General features: G+C 38.4%; 2 protein-coding genes across 7 annotated transcripts in view; one reads left to right on the plus strand and one right to left on the minus strand.

The window, feature by feature from the left end:
- The window catches only part of dab1a (DAB adaptor protein 1a), a 381277-nt gene that overhangs the window by 265986 nt on the left and 96322 nt on the right, over positions 1-18969 (plus strand). The window lies entirely within an intron of this gene.
- Positions 1607-18906, minus strand: LOC141789373 (uncharacterized). The gene is made up of 12 exons (XM_074668762.1): positions 18706-18906; positions 16900-17058; positions 16497-16577; positions 6440-6502; positions 4689-6318; positions 4494-4571; positions 4306-4395; positions 4087-4161; positions 3298-3387; positions 2508-2597; positions 1826-1915; positions 1607-1681 (listed from the first exon to the last, which is right to left on the minus strand). The coding sequence occupies exons 1-12, from the start codon at positions 18871-18873 to the stop codon at positions 1614-1616; spliced, it is 2682 nt and encodes an 893-aa protein (XP_074524863.1). The 5' UTR covers positions 18874-18906; the 3' UTR covers positions 1607-1613.

Here is an 18969-nt window from a genome sequence, read left to right on the forward strand (position 1 = left end):
CACAATCTCCAATGTCTGTTTCAGTGTTTGTATCGCTGAGGCCACCATGTTACATTGCACATGGCAATGTACCAAAGTTACTACATTTTGGTGTGACATATGTGACACACTGACTAAAATCATGAATACATTAATTCCATTACATTCTGGACTATGTCTTCTCAGAAATGTAACAAACCTAAAACTAACTCAGAATTCTCAGAAATTTATCGATTTAGCCCTTGCTGTCCCTGGAAGTCTGAGTCTTTATCAAGATGGACATCAGAAATGATGACTTGTCTGCCTTTGGAGATGATCACATACGTCATGAGAAAAAATATACCTTTTTAAAAATCTGGCAGTCCTTTATTGAATACATAGAAACATTACCCTTACCAGCCGTGGACTGTTTAACCATGTAGCCTTAGCCTTTGAACTGGCCTGAGTATAAAACAATGCTAATGAGTTCAGGTACAGTGACATCTTGGTAATATGTATCTCAATGTAATTTGTGTTTCTTTGTAAAATCAATTTGCCATTATTTTCCCTTTCCTTCTTGTTGAATACATCAAATAATTTTATCATATATGTCTATTTAACAAGTATTTTTGGGGCATTTTGTGCCTCCATTGACAGGAAAGAGACAGTGGACAGGCCCTTGAAAGGGGGCGAGAGAGTAGGGGAAGACACTCCACAAATTGGTGACGGACGGGACTCGAACCCGGGCTGGCAGAATCAAGTACATGGGATGCTTGGTTGCTAACCACTCTGCCAAACCAGCACCACCTATATTTCTATCAAGTTACTGTTGCATTTTCTTAATGTTCCTTTTCACTGAGTTTAGAGGGAATAAGTTGTACTGTTTTTGCAAGAATGAAAAGTCTAAAATAAAGTATTAAAAACGACTAAATTAGATAACACAAATGTCTGCTGAAATGTCTGTCACTTTTTATTTTTAACAGCAGGCAACAAACTGTGAAACTCATTAGATGAATGATAAAAGATTCTGTACATCAGCAAATCACTCAGCTGGTACTTAAAAGAACAAACTAACCCAATGTGTTTTAACTTGTCCTTCTTTCCTTCCTTCCTTTATATCTCTCGCCTTATCTTCTTTAATCTCCTCTTACCTTCTGTATCTTCTTTCTTTTCCCTCCCTCTCCTTCTTCCTTCCTATCCCCCACTCTACTTTCCTTGTTCTTCCCTACTTACTTTTCACCTCTCCTTTCCTCTCTCCCACTCTACACTACTTGTACAAAATTAACTACAGCTGTTAAATAACTGAAGTGCAAATTAATTCCAGCTGTTACATAAATAAAGTGCAAGTTAATTATAGCTGTAATCTAAATAAAGTGCAAAATAATAACCTGAGCAGATCACTGCTGTTAGAGGAACTCCAAACACAGCTTCAGGTGACACAAATCAAACGGTCACTTTCTGAGAGCTGCATTAACAACCTCTCATTCAAATATAAAAAAAGAGAGAAATAATCAACTTGCAGCATCTACCAGCATTTCTTTGTAGATTGCCGCTTCCAAGCGTCTATACGGTTCTTCACATTGAACTTCACAGCATCCCAGGTCCTATCTTTAAGTTCCTCTGGAAATGCATGAATACACTCAAGACACTGTGCTTTACCAGGAACCTTGCCAGTCTTGGACTTCCTCCTTGGTCCACATCTTTCTCTTTCTCCTGGATGTATCTATAAAAAAAAACAAAACCAAAAAGTTCACACTAGCACAGCCAAGATGACCTCAGAAACCGTTTTGGTTTTTGTCCTGTCTGAAGCTTACTGAAAAACCAACAATTTCTGTATGAGACTAAAAAAAAATTATTGGTGAAAAACCTCTGCTTGGCAGTGACGCGGTCTCAGACTCATCGTCCTCCTCTGTTCTCCTTTTCATGGGTTTCTTCATCTCTTTCACAGGTTTAGGCCCTTCTCAAAAGCAAAGAGATACAATGGTAGAAAAGTTCACTAAAAGCACTGATTGCACCAAGTTGGCATATAGTTCATCATTTCACAAGAAACATAATATAGCCAAAATGGCATTGTTGACAAGTAAAGTGTTTTTTAAATAAGGCTTAGTAGTAAATTTAAAAAACAAAAAAAATCCTTCCTTCTTTGACCCCAGACTATGTTCCCTGTCTCCTTCCCTTTTCCCTTCCTTCCTTCCCTGTTGCCCTTTGTTCTTAATTTTTTCTTTCCTTGACCAAATCTGTTCCCTCCCCAATTCTTCCCTCCAATTCTCTTTCCTTAAATTTTTCCCTTTCATCAGTCCACAATACAGCCTGTCTTTCTACATTCCTTCCTTCTTTCCCTTTGTCCTGCCCAACTTGACCCACAAGAACAATGGGACAGTTGAAATAAACCAAGGTAATAAACAGTGCAATTTAAAAAAGGAGCACAGCTCAAAGACCAATATATGACAGTAAAAGCAGTCTGATGTGTAAAGGGTTGCTCAACAAAAAAACTGAATTGTGCATCAAGTGGCTTGTTACACCCAATCAACCAGTTATCGGTGACATACCTCTGCTTGGCGGTGATGCGGTCTCAGACTCATCATCCTCCTCTGTTCTCCTTTTCATGGGTTTCTTCATCTCTTTCACAGGTTTAGGCCCTTCTCGAAAACAAAGCGATACAATGGTAGAAAAGTTCACTAAAAGCACTGATTGCACCAAGTTGGCATATAGTTTATCATTTCACAAGAAACAGAAGATAGCCAAAATGGCATTGTTGACAAGTAAAGAGTTTTTTAAATACGGCTTAGTAGTAGATAAAAAAAAAAAACAATAAATGACACCGTAGAAGTGCCATTATATTACAGGATTTGAATATTTTTTTAAAAAAGTAAAGTACATTACACCCACTGAAACAGGTCCCTTTTTCTTTCCCTTCATCCTTCCTTCTTTGACCCCAGACTGTGTTCCCCGTCACCTTCCCTTTTCCCTTCCTTCCTTCCTTCCCTGTTGCCCTTTGTTCTTAATTTTTTCTTTCCTTGACCAAATCTATTCCCTCCCCAATTCTTCCCTCCAATTCTCTTTCCTTAAATTTTTCCCTTTCATCTGTCCACAATACATCCTCTCTTTCTACATTCCTTCCTTCTTTCCCTTTGTCCTGCCCAACTTGACCCACAAGAACAATGGGACAGTTGAAATAAACCAAGGTAATAAACAGTGCAATTTAAAAAAGGAGCACAGCTCAAAGACCAATACATGACAGTAAAAGCTCTCTGATGTGTAAAGGGTTGCTCAACAAAAAAACTGAATTGTGCATTAAGTAGCTTGTTACACCCAATCAACCAGTTATCGGTGACATACCTCTGCTTGGCAGTGACGCGGTCTCAGACTCATCATCCTCCTCTGTTCTCCTTTTCATGGGTTTCTTCATCTCTTTCACAGGTTTAGGCCCTTCTCGAAAACAAAGCGATACAATGGTAGAAAAGTTCACTAAAAGCACTGATTGCACCAAGTTGGCATATAGTTTTTCATTTCACAAGAAACAGAAGATAGCCAAAATGGCATTGTTGACAAGTTAAGAGTTTTTTAAATACTGCTTAGTAGTAGATTAAAAAAAAAACAATAAATGACACCGTAGAAGTGCCATTATATTACAGGATTTGATTATTTTTTTAAAAAAGTAAAGTACATTACACCCACTGAAACAGGTCCCTTTTTCTTTCCCTTCATCCTTCCTTCTTTGACCCCAGACTATGTTCCCCGTCTCCTTCCCTTTTCCCTTCCTTCCTTCCTTCCCTGTTGCCCTTTGTTCTTAATTTTTTCTTTCCTTGACCAAATCTATTCCCTCCCCAATTCTTCCCTCCAATTCTCTTTCCTTAAATTTTTCCCTTTCATCAGTCCACAATACATCCTCTCTTTCTACATTCCTTCCTTCTTTCCCTTTGTCCTGCCCAACTTGACCCACAAGAACAATGGGACAGTTGAAATAAACCAAGGTAATAAACAGTGCAATTTAAAAAAGGAGCACAGCTCAAAGACCAATACATGACAGTAAAAGCTCTCTGATGTGTAAAGAGTTGCTCAACAAAAAAAATGAATTGTGCATTAAGTAGCTTGTTACACCCAATCAACCAGTTATCGGTGACATACCTCTGCTTGGCGGTGATGCGGTCTCAGACTCATCGTCCTCCTCTGTCCAGGTCCTCTTCATGGTTATTGATCTACCTATAGACAAACAGATTCACCGTAGAATATTTTAAAAAGCTCCTTCAGTGAAGCACTGATGAGGGAACAGCTGACCACTTCCATGCACCATGAGAGATCAAGTACTGTGCACATAAGAGAAGTAAACAGGTCATGTTTAAATACCTCTGGTAAGCTGCAGCCAAGCATCAGACTCTGGGTCCTCCTCTGTAGGTGTCCACTCAACAGGCCTGTTCTTTTTGTCTGATCTTTGACCTTCATTGAAAAACACAAAGATACTATGTTAAAAGAGGCTTCATCCTCCAAGGGGTACCCAGTCCCCGAGTTGAGAACCACTGGTTCAGTGAAAATACCTGATGAGTTAGATGATGGACTCAACATCACATCTTCATCTTCACTTCCAGATAGAGAGCTGTCTTCAGGTACTTCCTCTGAATAAACACAGCAAAAACGTTGTGAACTAGCATGACAAACTAATGTGTACATGGCACCTATAAACCATCACAATTTAAAATGATAAAAATAGTGCGTGCAATGACAGGTATTACCATCAGGATCAACGCTGATCTCGTCCAGAGTCATGCCTTTAAACTGTGACAGTTCTCCTCTCCCGCAGGCCATAAGCAACTTTGCAACTTTGGCAACTTGTAGTGTTCCTTCAGGCAGCCGGTAATATTGTTGATGGACTCTGATGTTGTGACCCATAAAATCTGCTAGGCAGTCCTGCTCGTTGTCTCTCAGGTTAAGAACTTGTGACATTGTTGCCATCTGTTTCCTTAATCTTGTTGATGTCAATGTTTGAGGGTCCTTAGCTCCGCATTCACATGCCATTGCACGGATGGCAACAGATCCTCTGAGGTGGCTTTCTGCTTCTGGTCTCCCAAACAAATACAGATTCTCATCCGGCACTTCACATTTCCGACGATAATTCACCAGCAACTGGATGGAGGACACCATTTCTGGGCTGAGTAAGACAGGAACCTTTTTGTCCCGCTTACCTCTGATTTCCACCCGCTCAAAGTATTTGCAGAGCTTCTTTTCCACATCGCTCAAGGCAAGGTCGAGATCTGGATTACTGGCAAAAGTGTTTCTCAACATGAAGTCATTCAGAGACATCTTCGAGACCTCACCCTCTCTCCTTCGATTGAAGACGATTACTTCACAGAGCGTCAGTTTAGCAAGACGTAACCAGTTGCTCTTATTTGGTTCATTTTTGAGACTGGATTGACACTTCGACCTTTCTGCGTCAATATGGTTGTGTAGTTTCACAACATCTTCACAGTAGGGGATTAGAAGAGGTTTATTCCATTTTGACTCTCTGAGGTTCCTCAGTGCGTGCGAGGATACCCACTCATCCCACTTTTTTTCTTTCAGTGTCCTGAATGTCACCACATTTTCAAGGGCCTTCTTGTTCTCAGCCATCCTTGCGTCAACCTCTGCAATATCTGCTATTTTGGTTAGGCTATGACCAAGTTTGAGCGCCAAAGACGGAATCTTGAAGCTGCTGGTATCTTCACTCCATCCACAGACCATCTTCACAGCAGTCACAACATGGCAGAAGTTTGCTGGGAGAAAGAAGTCATCCATTGTTTTCAGCTTGCCAAGGGTCTTTGCTTGGAGAACTAACCGTCCCATTTCTCGCATCTTTTGCCTGATGTATTGGTGTTGGCTTGTGTCTGTGCCTTTTTTGTTATAGAAGTGTTCTCCTAGCTTCAGAATATATTTTTGTTGCCGAATTATGTCTGTTATGTTGTCTTGATTCATGTCATTTACAAGGGCCCAGACTTTGTCATTTGTCCCCTTTGGGACAGGCTGTCCAGCAGCCGGTTTAGAACTGTACATACAGTAGTGCCTCTTATTGTACACTCTACTGCCGTTTTTCTTCTTTTTAAACCTCAGGACTTTAACTTCGCTGTCCACGGAGGATTCGGAGATCTCCCATTCTCCTGTGGAACTGGAAGAGGTCGATGTGTTCTTTCTGGTTTTTACACGCTTGACACAACTTTTCTTCAGGCATTCATCATCCAAGTTTCTCATTGAACTGTACTTTATTTTGGACTTTATCAGCTTCGGTTCCTCTTCTGATTCTTTCGTAGAACTAGGCACATACCCATCCTCACTTATTTCACTGCTTATCGGAGAGTCATCGGTGGAGATCCCAAGCATTTCCTTTGTAAGCTAGAAAAAAAGTCACATGTAACATAATTACAACATTTTTAAGAATATATTCTATTTAAAAATGTAAATCCTACCATCAGAAGTGATTTTAGAATACACATTGGTTTGTCTGCATACTTACAACCACACTCTCAATACTGCTCAGCGGTGAAACGTTTGCATCTGAAGGGCACTGGTCCATTTTCTGAATGAGCAACCAAAAACATAGAACGTGTCAACACATACCATTCCCAATCTAAAAGCATTTTTGCTAGCATTAGCTAAATTAGAATACTAGTGTGGGAGGGGCTTAACTAGCTTGGGGGATGCTAAAAAGCACAGAAAAGCACTGATTATCAGTTTTGCTAGCTTTCAAGCCCTCAATGGTCTTGCCCCTCCTTACCTGTTTTACTTTTATTGTTTTATTGTTGTATAGCTTTATCACAATGTTCTTGAAGCAATTTTATTGCTTTTATATTTTGATTTCTATGCTTTTTGTACAGCACTTTGATTGACTGCTGTATTCTTTAAGGCGCTCTATAAATAAACTTGACTTGACTTGCATTAGCTAAGTTAGCATGCTACCACTGAATGGGCAAGCTTGGGAATATCAATAAACCTTAAAAAAAAAAGTAAAAAAATAAAATAAAAGTTAAAAAAATTAATTATATATGTTAATTAGCAATAAAGTTAGTGTATGCTATTTAATTGTTTTCCCCATTGACCACCATTAGTCTAACAATTTGGGCAAAAACCTACTTTCACATCTTAATACTGACCGACGGCCTAGTAGGAGCTGAAATTGCTCATTTGTGACCTTACTGTAGACTGCAAGAGGCAATTCCATCAAACGTGACGCTTTGATAATGAGTAATAAGTTGCAGTCTTCGTTCTTGTACAAACAAGTTGAAACATGAGAAAAAGATTCTTGGCTGTTTTGGATAATTCTGCATTTACAAATATATGAAGTCTCAGCTTTTATGCAATGTCAACATTAGAGGTAGACCGATATATCGGCCGGCCGATATATCAGGCCGATATTTGGACATTTGTCTCTATCGGCCATCAGCCGTATTTTCTTTTAAAAAGCCGATTTTTGATCCGTTGTATAAAATGACGCACTTTTTGATCAGGCACAAAAAAGATGAGCACCTCAAACTTGTGGAACCACTTGGATACATTACATACTTTTGTTCAAATTATATTAATAAGTTTAAATTTCTTTTTTGCCATTTTAAGAAGAGTGTGAATGTTTACTACTGCTTGTTACATTGTGTGTTTACTCAGACAAAATATTTCATTGTTTTGAAAGCTGAATAAATGTTCAGAGGACTAGACGCGACTTGTTGTAATAGATTTCTTTTAGTTGCTCAGAAATTGCTGGGTTTCACAAAAATGTGATAAATATATATTTATTTAACAATCGGCCTGAATATTAAATTGGAAAAATCGACTATGCATATCGGCATCGGCTGCCCAAATTTGGAAAGCATCGGCATCGGCCCCCAAAAAACCCATATCGGTCGACCTCTACTCAACATGGATATAAAATTCTGCCTCCAACTACTGCCCCTCTCGCTCAACCTCGGGCATGTCCCCTCCGACCCGATGAGGTACTTGGCTCTGGGCTGTAGTTTCGGATCAGAGTCTAATAAACTCTCACCACAGGGGCTCTGACAATCAGAAAAAAAAAACTGTGATATTTGGTAAGTCCTAGAGAAAATGTACATGTACTATTTGTATTATAGCTTTACTCCTGATATCATGTCACAGGTAAAAGTGGACGATTCTAGCATGACAGTCGCGAGTACTGACAAAAGCCACGTTTGTTTATTGTTTTTTTAGCTTTACGTTTTAACATTTTGGTGTTTCCTTACCTCTAAATGAGACATGACTCTACATAGTGCAAAACATCAAATGATGTGCTGAGTCCGTCTCTTAGTCACTCACAATCATAGTTGGAAATCAGCGGCGCCCGTGCATGTAAGCGGGGGCGTTGCTTTGAGGGAGCTCCAAGGGGAGGGGGAGGAGGGGCTAGGGGGAGTCCTGAAGAGATGCTACATTCAAATTCATGCTAGTTTTTCAGGAATGCCAACCCTGCCTTTAAGTATGAAATAATAACATATAACTGTTAAATAATATCAAATATATTCTGTATTATTGAGACATTATAGGGTAAAACCTTGTGCAAGTGGTAATTTTTAATAAAATATTACCACTCTGCATAAGCCTTACCGGTTACACAACCGTAGCAGCCGTTATCAGAGAATATTTTGATTGTAGATTAGTTAGTCTGTGAGACTCAGCCTTCTTAAATTCCTTCAATATCCTCTTTTAATAAAACTAAAGTGCTGCAATATTACTTTAATTCTAAAGTCTTCAAAAAAGAAACATTCTTCTTGTATTTTGCCAATAACATTCCCATAATGTGCACACTAAGCTAGCTCAAAGTTTAAGAACTCATTCTTAACTGCAGTATGCAGCAAAGCATTTTATCCTTTCTCCACACCTGGATCGATTTCTGTCCATAAAGAACAAGCATTTGACATAAGCTCTGAATCTCCATACATATCTAATAATTAGGGCTGTAATGTCCAAGTCGACTGGTCGACTTATTGGCCAATGCGTGCTCAGTCAACCAAAATTCTGATTGGTTGACCAAATGTATCAATTTATATTTTCCCCTGCAGTATATGGTTCATTTTATCGGGAGAACTGTATCAAGTGAACCGTTTCACAGGAAACAGCCTATCTTTTCATATATTTATCGTTCATGTCAATATTAATATTATATTAAGAAAATTTCAATATTCTAGTCTAATAATCCTTTATTCGCAGCCGCTGCTGCATGCGCTCTGTGCTCTGCCTTCTGCAGCGGGGGCATCCCTCACCCAGTCCGCACTGGATTTTATGCCTCATATAAATATCCAAATGCAAAAACGACATCATATATGAAATTGTCAACTTTATTTCTGAGGATATGAGGGGCATTGGTGTCGTGGAAGGCCAAGAAAAACATTGGAACGTGGATATTCAGCGCCAGCGCCACACAATTACGCACGCATGAACGGCAAAATACGAGGGAGCAAAAAATAGAAAGTTTCTGAGTTAATAGATAAAGATAACAGATGTGGATGTGTCTTTGAATGGAGTCCTATATGACAGTGACTGCCCATTTCACTGATGAAGACTGAAAGGCAAAGAGTCTTCTGCTTGAGAGAAGAAAAAAAGGAGAGGCGGACACAGGAACAAACATCTTTATATGAACTTGCCGAGTTTGAGCAGAAAAAAAAGTGTCTATTGTAGTGAACAACGTGGCTAATATGGAATTCTGTGTGGAAACACAAAGGGAGTCCCATGAATGGTTTAAGATGCAGGGCATTTGGAGGTGCACTGGGCACACCTTGCAGCTTGGTATGAATGTGGCGCTCAGACAGTCGCGCTGTGGCTGCAGCACGTCATGTTCTGGCGTATTTTAATAAGGGACACAAAACAATAACTGGGCTAAAACAGAAGTCGAAGCAGGTGCTGATATAAGTTTAATCCAGCAGTAGCATGTCATTTTGTAGCACATTTTAAAAGGGGACAGAAAGCAAAAAAAAACTGGGCTAAAACAGAAGCAGGTGCTGAAATAAGTCTTACTGTGCCGCACTTCGCTGACCTCCCCCCCGTGCGATTGGTTGATTTTTGGTTGACAATTGCTGTGTTTTGGTCGACCAACAGTTTCTTTGGTTGATTACAGCCTACTAATAATACACAACCTCTTGGGTCATGGAGCTGTCTAAATATCTGGCTTTGTTATGATTTATTTGTTTTTATCATACAGAAGCTTCATAACCCAAAAGGTTTGAAAACACAGAGCCTAAAATGTGATTTGTAGTCTCTCTCTGCGCCCAGCATGTCAGCATCTATCTCAGGTTGTATCACCAGTAACGCTTATGTTTAAAAATCACACTAAAGGCAGAATAACTTAGGGCACATCTCTGAAGCACATATGCACACCTCATATGCTTTCAAGTTTTGATTGTTTAGCTGTTACAATGCCAGAAAGCCTTTTAACATCGGAAATAATTTTAAGGAGTTAATATACAACAACACATTGGCTAGTTGGGGTGCTGGTTTGGCTGAGTGGTTAACAACCAGGCACCCCATGTACATGCTACTGTCGGTACAGGTTTGAATCCTGCCTGTAGTCAGTTAGCTGAGTGTCTCCACTGCTCTTTCTTCCCCCCTTTCAAAAGCCTATCCACTGTCTCTTTCCTATCAATAAAGGCAAAAAATGCCCAAAAGATACATTAAAAAAAACATTGGCTAGTTATGGTGTTGTGAAAATGCCTAACACTTTTAGGGCATTTTTAGCATTTATATATTTATAAATATATTTTGATTTAAGTCCTTTTTTTATTCTTTAAGGCTGAAGTGGATGCTAAGAAGTGCACATAAAGAATCAAAGTAACCTATATATGAAACATTATATATTTCAAGACAATTATGTATGGGTGCTTCTTAATTTGAATTTTGCTACTGTCTCAGAAATATGGATTGGTAATCCCTGGATTAAAAATATACAGCTTCTTATTAGCACAGTCTTGAAAGTTATATTTTCGATGTAATTTAGTAGATATTACTAAGCTCCAAACCACAATAAAGTGATAACTTTATTTATAGAACATTGTGGATGTATTCTGGATTTGCTACATATCTCATTTAATATGTATATACACTGTACTGGACTTTTATAATTATGAAAATGTTCAATAAAAAGAATGTTCCAAAAAAATTAATAAAGTTGAATATTTGTAAAATCCTACAGTAAATAGATCGATAAATACACTTGTTGCAACATATTTCATCAAGTTAAACACATGTAACTATATTTATGGCTATAATCTTTTTAAAGATCAACTTGTAACCGTCAACACTAGTTGTATTTTTTTTGTTGTGAATTAGTATTTGTCTGTTGATCCAAAATAGTTGATCCATGTCAAATTTTTCAACATTTAAATTTCATTTAAATTAAATTTAATAGTCTGCAAAAAATTAAATGAAAAGATAGTAATTCAATCTTGATTTCTGAGATGTTCCCTTAACTCTACTCATGCATGTAGCCTGTTTCAAATTTATGAGATTGTTAATTCTGAAATCAGAAATTGGCATTTATCTTGTTTAGAAATATTTGTCAGTGAGAAAAACACCAATTATCTAAGCACATGGAATTATTTATTTTTTCACTCAGATTAATACGGTCCTTCAGAGATCATCTTTTATCATTAAGTTATGTCAATGCTTGAATTTTGTTTGAGAACAATATGCAAGATTACCTTGTAAACAAATGAAATGCCGTATTATTCCAAGTCATACAGCTGTTGCTTTTTTGTGTGAAGTATCAACTTGCTGACAATGAATTTATATATGGTTGGCTCTAACTATATAATGTTTAAGGGTGAAATTTATTAATTCTTTATACTCCAGATGATAAAGATGCCATTTCAATTTTAAAAAGTATTTATCTGCTATTGACAACATTAAAAGTTGTTTTTGAAATTTTTATTTGTTCAGAAAATAAATCGTTATAAGCAAATTGTTCTTACTCCCATGCTCAAGATTATTCAAGACCCTAAATCAACCTATTGCAACCTATTTTTGTGATTGATGTTTTCTCTCAAAACAGTATTGGTTTTTGTCTGTCTTTGTTTTTTTCAACCTGTCAGAAGACATATTCCCATTTAGTTTGCCAAATGACAGCTTCATTTCTCTCTTCCTCTGTTGATGTGTTTTCACACTCCAGTACAAAGAAGTCTTTTTTTGTCACGTGTCCCTGTATGTCTTAAATTCTGTGGGTTAGGCCATCTTAACAATGAATGTAGGGGTAATGTTATTTTAATGTAAGTTCTCACCTGCAAGATCTATCAGTACTTGATCGGGCATATGCCGTGACTGGCAACAGTATGCATTTTTCATAAATCACATGTCAACATTGCCATAAGCTTGAATCTACTTACAGATCTGTACCAGTTTCAAGGCAAGATTGATAAATGAGGGCCCTCTGTGTGACTGCAGATATATCACTTTTGAGTTACGTCAACACTTGAATTGGTCTTAATTGTTACATGTTGCTGGTTTGTCTGTGATGATGCCAAATTCATATTTGACACATACAATGCAGCCTTTACTACTTGGACCTTTCCAAAGATTCAAAATGTTCATGGGAATTTCTTTGCCTCGCCTGAAATAAATGAATTTAAAATATTTTTTTACAGTCATTGACCTTTTCAGAAGAACTTTTTAGTAAGTCACATCACCTGTCATATTTTTTGTTAATGTCAAAGAATAATGTCTACAGATGTTACAGGGGCTGAGGACTTTCAAAGAGACCTTGAAAAGAATCTAACTTCTAGTTATATGTCTGACTGTAATCCACAACTTAAAATAAGATTATCAGCACCAAAGCAGGTAGTAGTATTGGTCACTGGAGCTGGACTGTTAGACCGTTAGTTAAAGGATGTCAGAGCAGGAGAAAGCTAAACAGGAGAGTGATAGATGATGGGATAAAACAAGGATTAATCTGTTAGTGATACAGATCATTGCAGCTCACGTGCCGTTATACTGCAGTGCTATGATCAAACTTGAGAGTCTATAAATAAAATGAAGAGCCAGGTTACATTTTCTCTGATGAGGCTTGAGTTGATAAATGAGCACTGGTAGGACACAATCAGGATTCACTTATGTTACATCTGGGCTGTGAGTAGCACTAAATATAGACAACTACTAAACAACGCTACAAACTGAGTTTACAAAGTTTGATTGTCCTCACGTGTCAAACAGCAGCACTGTGTAACTACAAATAAATGCATGACCTCGTAACTATGTATCCAGTAAAAATTTGTCTAGAACAAAGAAAATAGAGTTAAAAAGATGATCTGCTCACTACTCATTTGCTTTCAAAACAAACACATACCTTGTGCCTTTCAAAACAAACATACCTTGTAAAAAGAGTCACATTCTCATGACAGTGGGTGCAAGTGCTCATGGGAAACATCATTTTTATACCAGAAAGCACTCGCTTTCCCAGATAGTCTTCACAACTCTTCTAACACTGATGTTATGTAGCCTTTACTATTTTGACCAATGTAGACTTTTTTTCAGACTATAGTTATGGACTTCAAGTCTGTCAAATAAAGTAATAATAATAATTAATATAAAATTGGACACAGACATAGGTGTAATCTTTGTTTTAAAATAATATATTTTTAAAGAAAATAACCTTGTTACCGGTATATTATTGAAAGTATTATTACAGTAAAATGAGTAGTAGGAGATGGGTGTGTATTACTTTATTTCTCCATACTTCAGATGATCCACACCTCTCTGACCTATGCATAGCAAACTTGCTTTAAAGGAAAAGTTCGGTTCCTGCATTTTTCACATTATGTATAAAATGAAAAGGAAAAATATGCTCACCCAGAAGGCTTTCCTGATCCAAACAGTGCTTCGGGAGATATTTAGATCCAAAATCGAGCGAAGGACATCCGTATAATGGTAGCACATAGAGCATAGATCGCCGCTTCTAAAACTGCATTAATCATCCAAAAACTTGTGTTTTCACCAATATTTCATCATGGTCCGCTCACGCTACTCCTCCATTACAGTCAGTGTCACTCCAGACAGCGCTGTGTGGCTGTGCTGACCTCTGAACTGAAGAAGAAGACTTTGTTTATGTTTGCCTCCGCACATGAGCAGTACTGCTTACTGTTTCAGAGGAATACGGCCGGCTACACAACGACTTTCTTCTTCCAGTTTTGTGCAAAATGAATATCTATGGGATGAAGATGTTGTGAAGGAGAACTGTGAATATGATGGATGTCCTTACAGTTTCCAGCCAGAGTTTACAGATGAGTAGCTCATTGAAAGGAGGAAGCGGAGGCAGCACTCCAGAGAGTACTGCACATATGCGGAGGCAAACATTCTTCTTCTTCAGTTCAGAGGTCAGCACAGCCACACAGCGCTGTCTGGAGTGACACAGACTGTAATGGAGGAGTAGCGTGAGCAGACCATGATGAAATATTGGGGAAAACACAAGTTTTAGGATGATTAATGCAGTTTTAGGAGCGGCGATCTATGCTCTATGTGCTACCATTATACGGATGTCCTTCACTCGATTTTGGATCTAAATATCTCCTGAAGCACTGTTTGGATCAGGAAAGCCTTCTGGGTGAGTATATTGTTCTTTGTCATTCTATAAACAATGTAAATACTGGAGGAACCAAACTTTTCCTTTGTGACTATCCAAATGAGAATATGCTCTTTATTGGTATTTTATGTCAACTAAAGATCATATGAACATTTCCCTGGGACCATAACTGTCCATTCAATGTCAGAGCTCAATGACACCTCACCCTTCTTTGACTTCAGTGTTACAGAAAAAATGCTGTTGACACCAAAACTTTTCATACTGCTGAAGTGAAACCACTCTTGACTGTCCAGACTGAACAATTGTGCAGATTGTAATTGTTATGTAGCAATAGCAGAATTACATTCAGGATAATTATATTTAACGCAGCATTGTCGTTGAAAAAGTCTAGAAAAATTATCAAAGTTTTAATAGCATATTTAGTGTTGGTCTTCACACTACTTGTGGTTTGATGTTGTTGTTCTTTGTTTTTCTTTTTTCCCTTCAAGTTTTACAGTGCTGGAGAAGATTGTTCCCATAACGTAGAACCTGATGTTACAGCAGCTCACCTTGAGTGAGTTCTTATTAAAGTAATTATGGCTATATTTTATTACTTATAAACCTCAAGGTGGATGCTCTCTCCTGCCAACCCTGCTGATGACAGATCACTGCTGGAGAGAAAAACATCTCAGAGCCATAGGTGAGAGCTGAACAGGTGAAGGAAAAAAGGCAAAAGTTTAGTTTTGTCATCTGTTCTGATGTTTCTTACTTTGTCTGAGAGCAGATCAGACAGGAGCAGACTGTTCACTGACTGACGCTGTCTCTTAGGAACATAAGGTCGCGCACAAATGCGTACAGGTGAGATAGACAGCGGTGTCATCAGAGTCTCCACGTCCTATAAACTGTAATTTTAGTCTGATTAATCCATTCAAAAAGTCAGCGCAGTGTTCATAAACTAAGTTTATCAGATATCATAATTCAAATGTATGATTCGTTCACGTTTATTGTGTGCATAATGGAGACGACAGTCTGGAGACGACGCTCTCTCACTTTTTCTCATCACTTCTCCTCTTATGCATTGTTTAATCAAGCTTGTAGATGGAAAAACAACTAAAAGTTTTTAATGTAGGACAAAAAATACATAAACTTTTTAATAATCATGTCTATATTAACCTCTGATTATGTTTTTTTCATGTATAGTGTATATCATGTACAATACATAGTACATTGTATTTCAGTAGTCGGTCACTACACTAGCCAGGGGGCTGAGAGGCACTCCAACCATTTGGAATGTTTACATTTGAAGTGTTTATTATAAATGTCATAATACTTTATTTGAGCCAAATAATAGTTAAGACCAAGAGGCATTGTCATAATATAGTTTCAAAAGCAAAATAAAGGGAATCTTTTGGAAAGTCAAACTTCTTGTTTTTTTTAATGCAAAACACGAACTGAAACCAAACCAAAACCGTGATCCCAAAACCGAGATACAAACCGAACCGTGGGCTAACTGAACCGTTGCACCCCTAGAGCCACAACTGTTGATAAGAGAGGTTCATGTTTTTCATTCAAAATGATAACATTTAGCAACAAGTTTATGCTGTGGATTAAAAAAAACACTGCTAACCCATGTTAGAATTAAAAGAACTTTCTTGAAAATAAAAAAAAATTGACCAGCTGAAGAGCATGTATGAATATATCTAATGCAGTATTTGGTGTAGAAACATAATGTTGGTATTGAAATCATTGAGAGTTTTCCTCTACAGATAAGTATAAATCTCAAAATGTTTTTCTGGGTCAGTATGACTCAAAACAATGGAGCAGGTCACAAATGAACTTCGCCAATAAATCCTGTTTAACTGTCCACCTGCAGCGCTACAAACTTTTTCTTTGTGCTACAAAAACTTGCTAGCTGAAGCACCACAAGCTAAAAAAGTAAGCATTACATCCCCCCCCACCCCCACCCCAATTTAAGCACCTGCTTGAACCTGCTTCATTGCTCTTTACCTGAAACACAGGCAGCACTTACCTCTTCCAGCTCATCTGTGTCGTCTGTGTCGTGTCCCTCCTCCTGATCTCCTGACTTTTCATGTGAGGTTTGGCCCTGTAACTGAAATCAGCACATGCAAAATACCAATCAGCCCTGAAATAATGAAGCATGTATGTTTACAGGTAGTCTGGAGCATTCCTGTAGACTAAAGATTTATTCTTTTGGACCTTCAATAATAAAATGACACTTTTTAAATTTATTGTCAGGTAGCTAGGGTTGCAAAGATTGTTGTGAGTTCATTCTGCTGTCAGCTTTAAATAAAAAAGCCTACATTTGGTCTATTACTGCATTTGAGTTTTTGTTTTATTATTGCTGAAGATTATCAAATCAAAATTTACATATGCCTTGCAGGTATTGAAAATTTTGCAGGGCTGCATCTCACCTCTCTGTTCTTCTCCTTGCCTATGAGTAGGTCCAAGTCTTCCATCTGGTTGATAGAAATGGTGTCAGTGGTCGTCTTTGGGGGCACTATGTGCTGCTTCGACAGATCCGGGCCTGCAGACCCCTGCTGCTGCTGCTTTTGTTGGTCCATAGCTTCCACCTAGATGAAAGAGCAGGAGAGGATAGGAGCTCTCACTTTATGTTTATATATTTTTTATATAATTATATATAATATACTTGTATAATCAGCCAAGCTATTCCAAATCAGCAATTTGGAAATATAAATTTGATAAAAACATTTTGATAAATCAGAACTTTGTTTATTTTATTTCCATGCAGAATAAAAAATTCACTTACTTCATGTTCTTTATATTAAAAAAATACAGTCGGCACATTAGAAACAACCATATCAGGGCTATGTATACTATATATAGCCAACTATATCAGGGCTGTACTGTGTGACTGTTTAGATTGCCTTCCACTATTAAAGATTATTCTGTGAGACAACAAATATTTAACCACTCATATGTGTGTGAGAAGGTTGGGCTGATCTCTCAGTGTTTCCTTTACATGCTTTTAAAAGTGGCACAGTGCTGTAGCTAATAGATTAATGCCCCTGATCAAATTTTACATTAGAAATAATGAGAACTGCGTACTACTGTTAAAAAGGCTGCCTGCAGGTCTTTGCAGTCTTTAACAGCTCTGTGTCAAAATTCCTCCTCTCTTGAGGCCTCCTTCCTCTGCTGCTGGTACAGAAGGGCTACGCTGCTGTCAGCCTAATGTCTACAGCAACTGAAGTATAGTCTGCTACAGGCAACTGGAGCTGCGCTGCTTCACCCACGTGACATGACCATACCAATCATCCACACTCTCCACATTTGGCACAAGATTTAAATTTTAAAAAGGAACCCAGCTTCCTCTCTGCCTGTCACTGACACTGATGCCTCACAAGAAACATATTGCCTTCCTTCAGTCCCTCTGCCACCCCAGCATCCACCTGAAGTCATACATTTTATATCTTATTCCCCAAGCCCTGACACCAAACTCATTCATTCACAAAAGAACAATACATGCTTAAATGACAAATGATGTGAGTTGCTGACTGAACTCAAATATTTTAAGATACTTAGACTCAATCATTATATACAGTGAATGTCTGTTTTAAGTCTGTGTAACAGTCCACTATCAGCCCAACCTCAGTACACAGAACACAGGAGAGAGGCTGAGCACAAAACTCCCTTTTTAGTTCACATAAGGCTGTTTCATACCGCAGGAGTTCCTCCGTTGACGCAGAAACAGGACACGGAGAAGAGAAGGAGGAGAGGAGCGGAGCAGGGCAGGAGAGTCGTGTGCTCCATCACCCCACCCCACCCCACCCCACCCCCATGTGCTCACAGGCAGTCCTGCCAGGCCATGCTACGCTATAAATCGTTCTAAAGTTAACCTTACTGATTTTTTTCAGCAATATATAGTGGAAATTTCGCGGGAAAGAGGTTATAGAAAGATATAGTTTGCTGCATTACAGTTGTCACACGCCGCTTGGAGTAAGCAGAATAGTTCGTTCCAAGCTACTGAGCTAGCATAGCTCCATCTACATTCAGTAGGCTAATGCTGCTGTTTACCATAACTCATTGATTAAAAACCACGCATGCATGTAAACTCGAGCCTGTGATTAATAACACGCATTTCTGTTTTTTTTTTTTACTGGAAAAGAAATCTATATCACTGACTCTACAACTTTTTAGTCCGTTTTGCAAAGTACAAACAATTACAAACATGTTAAGATTCGGGGAAGTTAAATTCTTACCAGCTTCTGATGCCGTGTTAAACATCTATCATGATGAGTCCGTAACGTCTTCAATCTTCGGTCGAATCGAAGGCACCGTCTAGCTGCCATCTCATGCTCCAGGCCGCTGTGAGAGGAGGCGGACGGAGGAGGGGGATGGGCAGCAGAGCGCGGCTCTCCAGTGCACATGCAAGTGCAGGGGGCGGTGTCCCTTTGAAGCTGATGGCTGACAATCAGCACGCTGTTTCTCCACTCCTCACTTTACTCTCCACAGAAACTGTATTA

This window comes from Halichoeres trimaculatus, unplaced genomic scaffold (genome assembly GCF_033239565.1).
Source record: "Halichoeres trimaculatus isolate MK-OKI-2021-1 unplaced genomic scaffold, fHalTri1.1 fHalTri1_scaffold_4, whole genome shotgun sequence".
NCBI lineage: Eukaryota > Metazoa > Chordata > Actinopteri > Labriformes > Labridae > Halichoeres > Halichoeres trimaculatus.

Excerpts from the sequence above, each read along its gene's own strand:
- LOC141789373 (XM_074668762.1), bottom strand. The coding sequence starts at position 18,873 with ATGTGCACTGGAGAGCCGCGCTCTGCTGCCCATCCCCCTCCTCCGTCC. Across the intron at positions 4,572-4,688 it reads GATCAGCGTTGATCCTGATG|AGGAAGTACCTGAAGACAGC; the intron begins GTAATACCTGTC and ends GTGTTTATTCAG. Across the intron at positions 1,682-1,825 it reads CGCGTCACTGCCAAGCAGAG|ATACATCCAGGAGAAAGAGA; the intron begins GTTTTTCACCAA and ends TTTTTTTTATAG.